At 45.4% G+C, this 14,655-nt stretch overlaps 1 protein-coding gene across 1 annotated transcript in view; it reads left to right on the top strand.

The window, feature by feature from the left end:
* The window catches only part of CCDC22 (coiled-coil domain containing 22), a 29,908-nt gene extending 20,184 nt beyond the window's left edge, over positions 1-9,724 (top strand). Inside the window, exons 7-17 of the mRNA XM_066580637.1 lie at positions 296-502; positions 633-698; positions 1,195-1,302; positions 2,701-2,820; positions 4,185-4,301; positions 5,952-6,053; positions 6,836-6,943; positions 7,161-7,256; positions 7,336-7,395; positions 8,049-8,123; positions 9,194-9,724. Of these exons, the coding sequence (XP_066436734.1) occupies positions 296-502; positions 633-698; positions 1,195-1,302; positions 2,701-2,820; positions 4,185-4,301; positions 5,952-6,053; positions 6,836-6,943; positions 7,161-7,256; positions 7,336-7,395; positions 8,049-8,123; positions 9,194-9,307 (1,173 nt within the window). The 3' untranslated portion in view covers positions 9,308-9,724. The remainder of the gene's footprint in view (positions 1-295; positions 503-632; positions 699-1,194; positions 1,303-2,700; positions 2,821-4,184; positions 4,302-5,951; positions 6,054-6,835; positions 6,944-7,160; positions 7,257-7,335; positions 7,396-8,048; positions 8,124-9,193) is intronic.
* The last annotated feature ends 4,931 nt before the right edge of the window (positions 9,725-14,655 follow it).

Below are 14,655 nucleotides of genomic sequence, written 5' to 3'. Positions count from 1 at the left end.
CCCGGTCTTTGTTATTACATTTACAGTGATATGTTTATGGTGCGGATGAATATATTAGAATTAGAACTTTCTACCCACAGAAAATAACAAGATATATGCTCACCATTACACATTCCAGATGTTGCCACCCTACTTTTCTAGAGTCCTGAATATCTATTCTACACCCATGAAAGTAATCTGAAGAAGTTGAGTTGCAACAGGCCACTTTGTTTCTGCATGATCTGCACCTATCCCAAGTGCAATTCCTCTTTTAACAACGCAATCCCTTACGTGATCCTTACTTTCACTCTGACAGGAGTACCGCAGCAGGAAACGTCAGCGTCTGCAGAAACGGATACAGGATCAACTTTGTCGATGCAGCCAGCAGCTTGCAGAGAATCATGTTCCAGGACCATCCACACAGGACCTTGTGGACATGCTGAAAGCCTTCACTGTAGAAGGGGCAGCGGATCAGAACAAAGGTTCCAGGTTCACCCATGCTCAAAAATTCACCCACCAACAAGTAAGTTATTAGCGTTTTATTTACGTAAATCTGCAAAATTTGCTTGGATCAAAGATAATATATTTTAAATATGGAGAAAAAAAGTTTATCTTAAACACTATTTGATAAATGGCTGTCTTGTGTCTTTCAGGACCCCCAAGTATTGACAGAACAGATGCAAAGAGCGGCTGAAAGCCTTCCTAAAAAGGACACACAGGTATGGAGCCATTAAATCTATTTCATCTACCAACCAGTTAATTACTACAGGGAGTAAAACATTGATTTTTATTCCCTGTAGTAATTAACTAAATAGGACATTTATGAGTGATTGGGGAGCAAACCCCGACCAAGACTCCAGAATGCTGGAGTTCTACGGCCCCTCATTGATAACTAGGGCACAACGGCTTATGTATTATACATGTGGCTGTGCCTGGCACCGTAGCTCAACTCCTTCCAAGTGCCTTTTTATAGCAATTTTACACTAGCCAAAGTGGTCCAATGATAACTTGCAGAACTGTCTGGTAACTTCAAGCCCCCAGTATTGCTCAGCGACCATAATGTATGGTGCTATTGACAACGACTTATACTCTACCTGTAGCCTACTGCCTCAAGCAATAATTATAGAGGAGACCTAAATGAATGGTTTCTGATGTAGTTTCAGTCTCTGCGATATTGACTGGTTTTTCTTTATTTCTCTCCTAATTGTGTTCAAGGATGCACAGGAAGAACTGACCTCTCTGCAGCAGCAAATAGAGCATATGGAGCAGGATATCCTTGCCCTATCAGAGAACACCAAGCTTCTTCATCTCACTATCTCCCAGGTACATATTGTATAGGCCATATGTGTCAAATACAAGGCCCGTGGGCCGAATCTGGCCCTCTGCCTCGTGTTATGTGGCCTGCGGCGTGCCGACGCCCCTCACCACTACAGCGGTTACCAGCGGGGGTACCGCAGCTCCCCGCTGGTAATCGCGCTGTTACCGCTGATCCCGGCGCGCACTGACGTCAGTGTGCAGCCAGGATCCTCCTCCCCTGAGTCCCCTGCTCATCAGTTCCGCAGGAGAGGACTTGGGGAGGAAGCGTGCCAGGCGCACACACTGACGTCGGTGTGCATCAGGGCTCAGGGCAAGCGGAGAGGGAGCGGCACTGCCAGGAAGGAAGAGGTAAGTATATGGGTTGGGGTGGAGCTGCTTAATTCTGAGGGGGCTTATTACTGAGGGGGGGGGCTTATAATTATAATGTTGCTATGGGGGTATCACTACTGAGGGGGTTAATATTACTAATTGGGCAAGTGTGGGAGTCGTTATTTTTACTGGGGCCATTATTAGGGTCACTATTAGGGCTCGTTCACACGGGTGTAATTGTATTTCGGTCGCACAAATACACTGCGTATTTGCACAATCGAAAATCGCTAATGCCTGTATATTTGCGTACGCAAAAAAGAACGCAGATGGGCCCCCTAAAATGGTGCGCAAATATGCAGTGAATACATAGGTTTCCTGCACATTCACCACGTATTTGCGCGGCCCATTCACTTCAATGGCCTATTGGAGTGCGTAGTACGCAGCAAAATAGGTCACGCTGTGCGAAAATATACATCATGTGACTGAACTCCTTGACATCAATGGCTTCTATTCACTGCTTATTATGTACGCAAACTGCTTGTGTGAACAGGCCCTTACTGTACTGTCTTAGGCCCCCTGCACACAGGCGGAAATTCCGCGGCGGGATTTCCCGCAGAATTTCCGCCTGTGGAAGCTGCCATAGGATTGCATTATAAAACGCAATCCTATGCAGACGGCTGCGATTTGTCTGCGCGAAATCTCGCATTGAAAACAAATCGCGGCATGCTCTATTTCTGTGCGGGACTCGCAGAGCCCCGCACCGAAATGTCACTCCCCGGCTGCTGGCTCCGCTCTGCGCATGTCCCGGCAGCCGGCACATCACAGAGCTGGAGCCGCGGGAGCAGGTGAGTGCCGTGCTGGTTCCTGCAGGGGCTCGGGTCGGGTCCCGCTGCGAGAATTCTCACAACGGGATCCGACCCGGCCGTCTGCAGGCGGCCTTACAATCGGCCCTTTGAAGGTCACCATAAGCCTGATGTAGCCCTTGGTGAAAATGAGTTTGACACCCCTGGTATAGGCGCTTAACTGAGAGATGTTGACGTATCACATTAATTAACAGTTTTGCTTTAGGCAAAGAAATAACGAGGTTTATTGCAGGTGGAAGAAGAGGCTGATAAACTCCAGCAGCACTGTGATGAAAAAGAGAAGGTGGTAAAAGTGAAAAAGAGAGCCGTGGAGTTATTGCCCGATGCAGAGAATAATCTTGCCAAGTTACAGGTAACATAGATCAGCATCATTCAAAAAAAGGTCCTGTAATATAATCTGTCAGCATTTTTATTCATCTCTTGTCGGAACAGTTGCTGATAACCAAATGTTTCCATATTGTATCCGTATGAACGTCTATTCAGGCACTACTCCTTAGTTTATGTACATTGATATCCGGGTACTACTCCCTCATCCATGTGCACTAATATCCAGGTATTACTCCCTCATCCATGTGTACTAATATCTTGGTACTAGCCCCTCATCCATGTGTACTACTATCTTGGTACTAGTCCCTCATCCATGTGTACTAATATCTTGGTACTAGTCCCTCATCCATGTGTACTAATATCTTGGTACTACTCCCTCATCCATGTGTACGAATATCTTGGTACTACTCCCTCATCCATGTGTACTAATATCCAGGTACTACAACTTCATCCGTGTGTTCTAATATCCGGGTACTACCCCCTCATTCATGTGTACTGATATCCAAGTACTACTCCCTCATTTCTTAATACTGATATCTGAGTACTACTGCCTCATTCATGTATACTGATTTCCGGGTAGTACTACCGTATCCATGTGTACTGATATCCCGGTACTGCTCCCTCATCCACTGCCTACTGATATCTGAGTACCGCTCCTTCATCTACTGCCTACTAATATCCTGGTACCGCTACCTCATCTGCCGCCGACGGATAGCCGACCACCACTTCCTCGTCCGCTGCCCCCTGTTAACATAGCCTAATGGTGCTGTTTATCTCTTGGTACAACTCTAAGTTTTGATAGATTAAATCCAGGCAGTCTGATTCACTCTTTCCCCTGACCACAGCTGAAAGACGAGGGTCTGCCTTAATATCTTGCCAGTCACTGATACCCGGGATCAGCGCACAAACCTCCCAACTGGCAACATATACTGTATACTAAACAAATATAGCCCAATCCAGTGCTTAGGCAAGAGATTTGCAGAGACTTGTGTAAATGACAAGCGTTATGACCTCCCTTGCTAATGTTCTATTAGTAGCAGATTGCTACTTAACACATCACAGATGTAAGAGCCCCTGGGCACACAGTGAGCGCTATTAAATCATTTCTCATTTAAATGCAGATGGTCGAGAGCCAACGTTTTATTTTCTTCATTGTATTCTTTGGCCTTGTTTGTTAGGTTTTCTCTAGGGACTTCACAAATAGACTGGTGAATAGCAATTCTATGGTGCCAGTGCATGCCCACTGGGGCAGGGACTGATGTGAATGTTTTATTTTTTTTCAGCACTGCATAACATTTTAGTGCTATTTTAGTTGCAATATGTATGTATTGTCCACATTATATTGTCCCTTTTTATTTATTACCCATTAAGCACTTCTTCTGTTTGCAGGCTATGGTAGATAGCAGTACCCAGCGAATGGCAAATCTGGCGGGACAGTGGGAGTCTCATCGTGTTCGGCTGGCGGATGAACACAGAGAGTTGAGGAAACTCCAACAGGAAAAAGAGGTATGTGACACTTTGCACCGATGGTATTTAAAGGGGTATTCCCATCTCAGACTTTTATGGTATATCCACCGGGGATGAGACCCACATCTATTGCCTGAACAGGGGTCCTCTAATCCTGTTCCGGTTCACCACCGCAGCTGCCAGTGGCCAGGAGTACACATACAACCAAACTAGTTGTGCTAATTTTTCCGTAACTACCATTTGCTAATATGGTTGTTACGGAAACTGTGCAGCTCGCACTATTTCCATGTCTCTGCCATAATTGGTCCTTATGGGATTACCCCTTTAATATTCATGCATAGTCTGCACACTCCAAATTAAAGGAATTCTGTCATCAGGTTGAAACTGCCCAAACCACAGGCGGCATGAACAAGGGACAGAGATGTCATAGCATGCAGATTGACAGCTCTCTCCCGATACACAAAAGGGGAGAGACCTGTCACTCTGCATGCAGCAGGCAGGGAGTGGCCGGCACAGCTCGCCCCGTGACTCAGAGCTCAGCTTGAGTCAAACTTTAAGTGTATTCTATTTTGGAATGCTGCAGCGTTTCAGATTAATACACCCATGGGGGCAACAAGCTTCCCTGTCCCAGATTCATTCTGTCAGTGGTTTGGACAGCATTAACCGGATGACAGAATGCCTTTAATTTGCTGTCCGGAAAAAGGACAAATTCTTTTGAACTTCAGGGTGTTTGTTTTTCTTTACATACCGTATAATGAATTCCTCAGCAAATCGCTTTTATAATTACTGGGAATCCCAAGAACAGGGGTGCATGGGTCCATGCATAGTGGAGAGGTGGGTTCACATACATGGTCAATCTACAGAAAAGTCAATGTAAGGTGTGAAAACAGCCAAGTAACAAGCATGGCTGTTTTCAGATCTTATATAGATTATAATGAAGAGTGACCATGCACACTTAGCCATTTCTATGGCAGGAACGGTTGCGGGCACACCTATTCTCAGGATTGGTGGGAGTCCCAGCAGTCCATTCCCCACCATTCGCAGTCGCATGGCACAAACATTATTTATACCATGAAAGCAATTTGTAGAGGAACCTTTGTAAGAGCAACATTTTTGCCTTGAGCTTTGAAGGTAGGGTATGTTATATGTACTGATTAGACGGCCTTATTAGCTTACCCTATTAATGTCTTTTGATGAGACTAGAGTACATAAAACCCTCCAATAATCTTTCATAGATGGGATTGGTAAATTGCCCACATATTAGATTTTTCGGTCCACTGGGTGTTTTAATTATACTGTCTTAAGGGCCATTTACACGGGATGATTATCATGCAAAATTTGTTCAAACTAACGAAAATTCTTGATAATCATTACGATCGTGCACTATTTGCTTACTTTTAGTTTGTCGCTCACTTTCAACCAGCATAAAAATCATCACTGGTTCTCTCACTTCTCGCTGTGTCTAATCGCTCCCAGCTCATAGAATGTGAAGCGCTGAGTGAGAAATGAGCGCTGATCTGCCTGTCTAAACGATCTGCACGAGCGATTAGCTGACTGTCGTCCCGTGTAAATGGGGCATTAATATTGCCTTAATGGGGGGACACTGTAAAGTTCACCATGTACCTCAACATAAATCCCAAGTTCCTTCAGTCTGTTGGCTTTGATTTTTGTATTTCTGTTCCCTGACAGGTTGAATCTTCACGTTGGATGAAAGACGTCAAAGATTTATATGACAAAATTCGAGCTTCAGCTGATGAAGCTAGACGCAAGGAGGAACTGTACAAACAGTTGGTGAGGAGAATGTGTATGGAGATGTGATACTGGAGACGTGGATGCATTACTGCTTTACAGGAAAAGGTTGTTGCCCAAGTAACCATTTAGACTTTAACTATGTCATTCTGGACAACACAGCAAACCTGTCTATATCAGGAACGGTCTTCACTATTATCCCCAATATCTGGAACATACGTGTGACAGTCAGTAAAGCACACTAGGGCATATTTACTTAGAGTGTCATTTCATGTTCACCCCCAAGGGCTAATGTCAGCGGGCAGATCTGATTAGCGGAATACCCGCACGGACGGCTTCCATTGAAGTGACTGGAAGCCGTCCGATCCACAATGGAATTGCGGATGGGCCGCAGGTTCCCGGGAAAAGAAGGAGTTTATAAAAAAAAAAAACAACCTCCACTGCTTATGTGCGTCTCATGTGCTGGCCCAACATCTGCAGTGCAGAAAATACAAGATTCGGACAGGCACGCAGAAGACTCACACTGGTGGGCAGTGACGGATTCCGCTGTGGGGTCCTGCATGCGGAATCCGATCTGCTCGTGGATATTGGGCCTTATGCAAGGTCCTGCACACTTTTTGGCACTTGTTCCAAAATTGTGACTTTTCTCTGCCAGAATTCTGGCACAACTGCCATGTTAAATATTCCCCACTTATATGGAACTTACAGAACTAATCAAGCTCAGCATACGTTTAACATGGCACCGACAATGCTGACACCTATATATGTATGTAAGTATAAAGTCTACATCTGCAGGCTGTGTTGATCTATGTTATTCCATGTAGGTTTCGGAGTATGAGTCCTTGCCTAAAGACGTCTCCCGTGCTGCCTACACTCAACGAATCCTAGAGATTGTAAGCAATATTAAGAAGCAAAAGGAAGACATCACCAAGGTAAACCTAAAACAATGCCCAACTCTGCGTATTCAGGATTTGCAATATTCTTGATCTCCCACTGATTCCATTACAATCTCTTACTGGTATTGCATTTACTCGGATGCCACTTAAATGGCACAATTACTTTGGTGATTCAGGGAAATTTGTGTGTGTGTGTGTGTGTGTGTGTGTGTGTGTGGGTATATATAATTATAACATTTTCTTTTTTAATCAGATCCTTTCGGACACTAAAGATCTACAGAAGGAGATTAATAATCTCACGGGAAAGGTTGACAGGACATTTGTGGTGACCGATGAGCTTGTGTTTAAGGTACAGAACACCCCAGTTTTAATTCCTGCTGATGTTTATTAGTTTATGTGTCCACTTACCTGTTCTGTCTCCTGCACAGGATGCCAAGAAAGATGAACCAGTCAGGAAGGTCTACAAATACCTGGCCGCCTTGCATGAGGTACAAGAGAAATGAAGACTATGCTGGGTGCTTCTCTTAAAGGGGACCCCCACTGATCCAGATAAATCGCCCCAACACATCCCAGAAGTCTGACAGCAGTGGCCGTCCATTCATGCCACCATGCCATTCATATCAATAGGAACTGCTGGAGGTAGCAGAGTTCAAATGCTCAGTAATCTCCAGCAGTCCCATTCTCTGTGCATAGGGGATATCTTGCTGAGATGGAACACCCCTTTAGCAAAATCGTAAAATTTAAAGATAATCTGTCATAGGCCACGTGCACACGAGTGTATTACAGGTGGGGTTTTTTTTGCCAGTACCACAACCTCGGTTCTGCGATGCTGTGAATTTGGGTCAGTAGACCCGCGGTCGGGCTGCGACACTCATCTGTAATGCAGACCTAAATGTGCACCCATAATACGCTCGTGTGAGTGCGGCCATATAGTTATACGTTGATGTATTCATGTAACTCTACAGCGTCCACACGTTGAAGACTCCCTCTTTTCCTCCACGTTTTGCTACTGGCAGGAGGATCTGTTGTATGACATGGGGATCCAATCTAGATTATTGCAACAAACCTATTCTAATGAGTAACATGTAGTCTGTGTTACAGTTCACGTATTCTGTTACACATTTCTTTCCTTCTTTCTTAGAATTGCAGCCAACTAATCCAAACCATTGAGGACACAGGAACCATTTTGAGAGAGATACGTGACTTAGAAGAGCAGGTAAATTATGGCCGCCTTACAATTTTGCCACTGGTGCTCTTTTTTTCGTAACCAGTTTATCACATGGAGCAGCAAACTTTCTTTATGTAGAATACTATTTATTGATGAGGACAACCCCCTTTTAGAGTGAATGTTCCCTCCAGACATAGTGATTGGGGAAGGGTTTTTCTAGAAGCCCCTGTAAGCAATTGTAGGCTGACAGCCATAAAAGTCCTAGAAAAATGCTGTGGTTCTTCATTTGGTCTTCTCTTTGCTAAAGCCAGCCATAGACATGCTATGTATATAGCTGTAGGCTAATGGTTATTTCACTTGACTCAACCTTAAAGGGGGTTGTCCAGTTGTAAACTATTAATGACCTACCCTTAGAATAGGCCATTAGTAGATCAGCAAGGTCTGCCAACTGGGCACCCGCCAATCAGCTGTAAGGTGGGCCTTTTTGCTCATGCACTAAGCTGATTTCTGTAGAAAGCAGACATCTCTGTTTTCACTGCAGTGGCCAAGCTTAGTATTGCGGGCCAAGTTCCCATTCTCTTCAATGTCTTTCTTACCAAGGCTGGCCACTACAGTCAATACAGAAATCCTCTTAGTGTGTGAGCGCAAAGGCCCAGCTCTACAGCTGATTGGTAGGGGTCAGTCGCAGAAGACCCTCTCCGATCTACTATTGATGACCTATCCCAAGGAAAGGTCATCAATTGTTTACTTACAACTGGATAACCCCTTTAAACATGCATGTTCTGCCCGGCCAAGTATGTATGTTTTTCTCAATAGGGTGAGGGGAGTAAGGCAGTGCCAGACTGCTTTGGTAGTGGCTTATGTTGCATAGTAAGAAGGGATCAGGCATATTGAAATCCAAGATGCCTGCTTCTCCTTTCCACATCATCTGCTGTTGGGGCATACTTGAGACGGTTCCTTGAACAGTGGGTGGTTGGCTGAAATTGGTGAAATTTGGTCAACTTGTGTCTGCTGTACTGGAACATACATAGAGTGGTAGTTGCAGATCAGTGCAGTAATACTGGGTGACCACTACGGGCGAGGGAATAACCAGCTTAACCCTTTTTGCCTTTATGCAGATAGAGACAGAGGCAGCTAAGAAGACTCTAAGTAATCTGCAGAAGATCTTGGAAGATTACAAGGCCATTAGACAAGAAAACGCTCTGCTGCTGGGTCGTATGAGGGAAACCTAAAGAAGCTCGACATTTTGGTGTCTTCTCATCAAGACTTGCAGCCGAGGTTATTCATGATCCTGTACATAGACTGCACATCTCTCATGATACTGTATTTACGTCCGTAACGAAAATGGACCTCACCAATTAAACATTTGCGCACAACTTCATGTGCTTGAAATGCTGTTCAGAATGCAGCCTGCAGAGGGCAGTACAGTACGGTTATTTGAAATTCATGTTCCATCCTGGTAAAATGTGCAGGACTTGAAGCCTAATGCGGATTGTAGATACCGATGATCTAATCCATTTCCCTTTTTTTTTTCTCTCTTGAGAAACTTAGTTAAAACACAACAAGCTGCTTTTACGGAGGAAGCAAATCATTTTGTAACATTCATATCTGTAAATGAAAACATTTCTATAAAGACCAATTGAAGCTGATCTTGTGTGTTGGGCACGTTCTCTGAAGGTAAAGTTGTATTCTAGATTATTGAACCCGTTGCACCAGTCTGGGGTGGCGACCATCTTGATTCCTCTCCTGCGCTGGAGAAGTAGCGTTGACACGAACACGTTCGGACCTCTATTGGCCGCAGCTTGCAGAGTAGCATCCTAAACAAATTCATGAATCCCACAAGATTATGGTATCTATATCTTTCCCACCCCCAACCCCTCTCGCGCCCCCCCCCCCCCCAATCATTGTTTCTGCTTTTTTTTCCCGTAATCTCTTATATTAGAACATCTTGCGTTCGAGTGGCATCCTATCTACATCCTAATTAAGCGAAAGGACTATCTAAAAGGGGAATCCCTCCTTGAATTACCCCTCTCTTAGGCGAGGCAATGAGCTGCTGCTGCAAATAGAGGCTTTTGCTGTGCAGGACTTGTATGTATGTTTTGCAATATGCACTATGTAATATTACGTGTTCACAAGAAATGTGTAGGCTCACAAGTGTTCCCTGCAGTTAAATGCTTAGGGGTCCTGCTGCAAGTTGTCAGGGTATGCTGGGAGTTGTAGTTCTGCAACATATGAGGAACCGCAGGTTGGAAACCACTGATTTATTTAGCGACATAGTATTTAAGGCTAAGGAAACACTTGTGTGCATCCAGTTCAGCCTTTTGTCCCCCAATTTTGAACCAGAGGAACGCAAAAAGGAAACCCCATAAGGCCGTTTTCACATGGTCGAGAAAATCGTGTGAGATTTCTGTGTTGCAATACGCACAAATGCGGACCCCACTCTTTTGAATTGGGTCATACGTGAGTGTCCCCCCCCCATTTCACTGCAATATGGGAAACAAATCATGGCATGTCCTATCTTTAGGCGTGCCATCTCATCAGCCGTGTTTTCAGTGCGATGCGAGGTCTCCCCGATATAAAGACGCCTCACATCTGCGGGGAAATCGCATGTTGGCGAGCGCGATATTAGGCCATGGATCACTTAACCTAAGGTAAAGCCAATTTTCCTTATTTCAGTGAAAAAAATTTCTTCCCGACTCCGAGTCTGGCAATCAGAATGACATATTGTTACACTCCTGGAAGACATCCAGGCCCCTCTTGTACTTTTTTATTGAATTTGCAATCGCCACGTCCTCAGGCAGAGCATTTTGTAGTCTCACTACTCTTACAGTAAAGAACCCCCTTCTATGTTGGTGTAGAAACCTGCTTTCCTCTAGACACAGAGGGCGCCCCCTTGTCACAGTCCTGGGTATAAACAGATGATGGGAGCGATCTCTGTATTGTCCCCTGATATATTTATACATAGTTATTAGGTCGCCCCTCAGCCATCTTTTTTTTTTTTTTTAAGTAAATAACCCCAATTTTGATAAGCTCTCTGGGTATTGTAGTCCGCCCATTCCACTTATTACTTTAGTTGCCCGCCTTTGTTACCCGCTCAAACTCTGATATGTCTTTTTCAAGTACCAGTGCCCAAAACTGTCCACAATATCCCATGTGTGGTCTGACCAGTGACTTGTAGAGAGGAAGAACAATGTTCTCATCATGTGCCCCTAGACCTCTTTTGATGCACCCCATGATCCTATTTGCCTTGGCTGCAGCTGCCTGACACTGGTTGCTCCAGTTAAGCTTACAGTTAATTAAAATACCCAAGTCCTTTTCCGTGTCAGTGTTTCCCAGTGGTTTCCCATTTAGTGTGTAATGGTGACATGTATTTCCTCTGCCCATGTGCACAACCTTACATTTATCAGTGTTAAACCTCATTTGCCTCTTTTGTGTCCCCAAGTTCTCCGGATCCATTTGCAACCGCATTCTGTCGCTCTTGTGTTAATTACTTCACATAGTTTTGTATCATCTGCAAATATTGCTTTCTCATCTGTCTCATTGGGGGACACAACTCAGACCATGGATATAGCTACTGCTCCTCCTTGGACCGCGTTATAGGCTCCGCCCACTCCTGACCGTCCGCTGCTTTTTCAGCAGGTGGCTGCTGCTTGGGGCCAGACAGAAACGCCCCTCTATCCTAACTATCAGGATTTTCCCAGCAGCGCGCACTTCAAACTCTTCATCCGGTTTTGCTTGCCACCGGCCCGCCTTTCCCAGGTGGGGGTGCCAGCACTGTGTCGGTGAGCTAACTAAGGAGCCTACTTCACAGGGGGGCAGGCTGCTGCATTAGTCACCCGATTGGTGGCTGCCCTTACAGGATGGGGGGGCTCACAGGCTCCCTCCGACCTATTATGGTGCCCTGCAGGAAGACGTACTTCCTGAGAAATTCTCCATTTCTCCTGATCTCAGCATGCTCTCCTCTTCTTAAACCTGGGGAACCTCTTGTGGTTCTTCTCATGGCAGCCAGGCCTGGGACCACCAACACAGGATAGGGTAAGCTCTGTCTGGTGGCTAGCTCCTTTTAATTTGTGCCCCTTCTGCAGAAAGTGAAATAGACCCTTGCACCATGTGTGAACCCTGGGCAGAATGCTCCAGACAGGCTGCAGCCAGAGTTACAAACTTTGCATACTCTTTCACCAAATTTTTCATAGGGCAGTTTCAACTCATTGCTTCCCATTGAGACAGGCTGCCAGCGATGACAAGTGTTTTACTAAACCAAAGCGCTTGGATATTTTGTACGCCTTTCCGGAAGAGTCCATAAAGAAATGGGCATCATTTCCAGTGGCAGACCCTCCAGTGTCACGCTTTGCAAAATGTACCACTCTATCTATAGCGGACGCCTCTTCTTTTGTGGACACTAAAGATAATCTGCAATCGCTGGCCAAAACATCCTATGAGGCAGTAGGCTCAGTCCCACGACCTATCTTTGCTTCTACTTGGATCAGCAGGCATACTTCTGAGTGGGCCAAGCAATTGCACCACGGCATTCTCTTGGGTTCTTTCCCATAAGAACTCGCAGATTTTGCACAGCAAATCGTCCAGGCAGGTGAATGCATCTAGGGAGGCCTCACGGAGGCAATCAGACTAGTGGCTTGGGCCTCGGATGGCTCCTTGTAGCAACGTGAAGGACTTTGTAGCTGAAATCCTGGTATCTAAAAGGTCCTTAACTGGACTTCCTTTGTAGGTTCCCACTTTTTTGGCGTTCAGCAAGGCAAAATTATTTCAGAAGCCATGGGTGGTAAGAGCTCCCACCTACCTCAGAATAGGTCTAGCCGAATGAGGTCTAATCAAAAGACCTTTTGGTTCTCCAGTCCACGTACCGTGGATGCCGAGAAAACCACACAGGATCACAGGAAGAAACCTTAATTCTGACCCGACCCTCCTGGCATCCCATCCACAAGCTTGCCAGTCCTCCTCCACAAAATCTTCCACATAAAGGGCGGGTGGACAACTTTCCTCGTTTCCGACGCTTGGGTCCAGGATGTTATCTCAGGGTATGCCATAGAGATTGTTAACCGCCCTCCGACTGTTTCTTCAGGTCCAGACTTCCAACCTCTCCTTCACAGGTCAACGATTTGGATCAAGCGATATATCAGTTACTCGCCCAGGCTGTCATCATCCCGGTTTCACTCGTAGAGCATTTTATGTTTTTATTCCAACCTTCTTGTTGTCTCCAAGAAGGATGGGGTCTGGCCGACCCATTGTAGACTTGAAGAAAGTGAATCAATATGTGAAAGTGCTACATTTGCACAAGGAAAGACTAGAAGCAATGGGATGAAACTAAAAGGGAGGAGACACAAATTAGATATTAGAAAAAACTTTGACAGTGGGGGTGATCAATGAGTGGAACAGGTTACCACAGGAGGTGGTGAGTTCTCCTTCAATGGAAGTGTTCAAACAAAGGCTGGACAGACATCTGTCTGGGATGATTTAGTGAATCCTGCACTGAGCAGGGGGTTGGACCCGATGACCCTGGAGGTCCCTTCCAACTCTACCATTCTAGGATTCTAAGGGGCATTGTCGCTATCTCGGGGACATCCCTTTGACTCTCATGTAAGGGCATGTGCTCTCCATAAGCTCAGTTTTTAGTTCATGCCCTGAGAATATATTTGGTACAAACTGCCGCTTTCAGATGCTCTGAATTCCTTTTTTGTGATTCTGGAAGGTCCTGAATGGGTCTTGTGCCTTCCAAGGGGGCCATTTGACATTGGAGCAGGACAGCCATGGTAGAGATGTACAGTGCAAAGAGCAGAGATCCTCCGACCTTCTGCGTCACTGCACATTTGACACAGGCTGTATGCGCCCATTGGGCAATGCATAACGGCACATTCGCCCTTCAGATCTGCAAAGGAGCCACGTGGACCTCTTTTTTTTTTACCCCTTTGTAACATTTTACAAGGCTCACACTTTCGGATTTGCTGACGCCTCTCTCGGTCAGCACATTTTGCAGATGGCTGTATAACTGAGCACATGACTTCTCATCCACAGGGACTGCTCTGAAACATCCCATGCGGCCCCGTATCAAACACCTTGCAAAAATCCAGATACACAAGATCCAGGGACTTCCTGGTTCAGTCTAGAACTTACCTCCTCGTAGAAGCTGATCAGGTTGGTTTGATAAGGAACAAGCAGTGACTGCCATGCAGGATTAGCAGCTGATGATGAATGCTGCTTCATCCATTTTATCACAGGGATCTGCTGCTCCTGTGTTGTCAAAATAGCAGTTTTGCAGCTGAAACGTCCATCAGCCTCTGGTGTTGAGTGGGCTGGCATGGCATCTTTTCATCCAGGGGAGAAGAGAAATGGCATATGATATCATGACTCCATATAGATCTATGTGTCTATGTGCTATTATGGGAAGGGATGCAGAGATTGTTCTCGGTATGGTGACCCCTTGTCTAGCTGTGTCTTCCTGTAGAGCAGAATAGGTTGCAACGATTTCCTTCCCTGTAGTCTTAAGAAAAATCTACTCTATATTCTTTACCCATTTAAAAGAGAAGTGTGATGTAAACAGTACAAGGGCGGCTGATCACATAAT

The sequence above is a fragment of the Eleutherodactylus coqui genome, chromosome 10 (genome assembly GCF_035609145.1).
Source record: "Eleutherodactylus coqui strain aEleCoq1 chromosome 10, aEleCoq1.hap1, whole genome shotgun sequence".
NCBI classification, from domain to species: domain Eukaryota; kingdom Metazoa; phylum Chordata; class Amphibia; order Anura; family Eleutherodactylidae; genus Eleutherodactylus; species Eleutherodactylus coqui.
The sequence above is the reverse complement of the archived record's forward strand: the minus strand, read 5'-3'. Positions and strand labels throughout refer to the sequence as shown.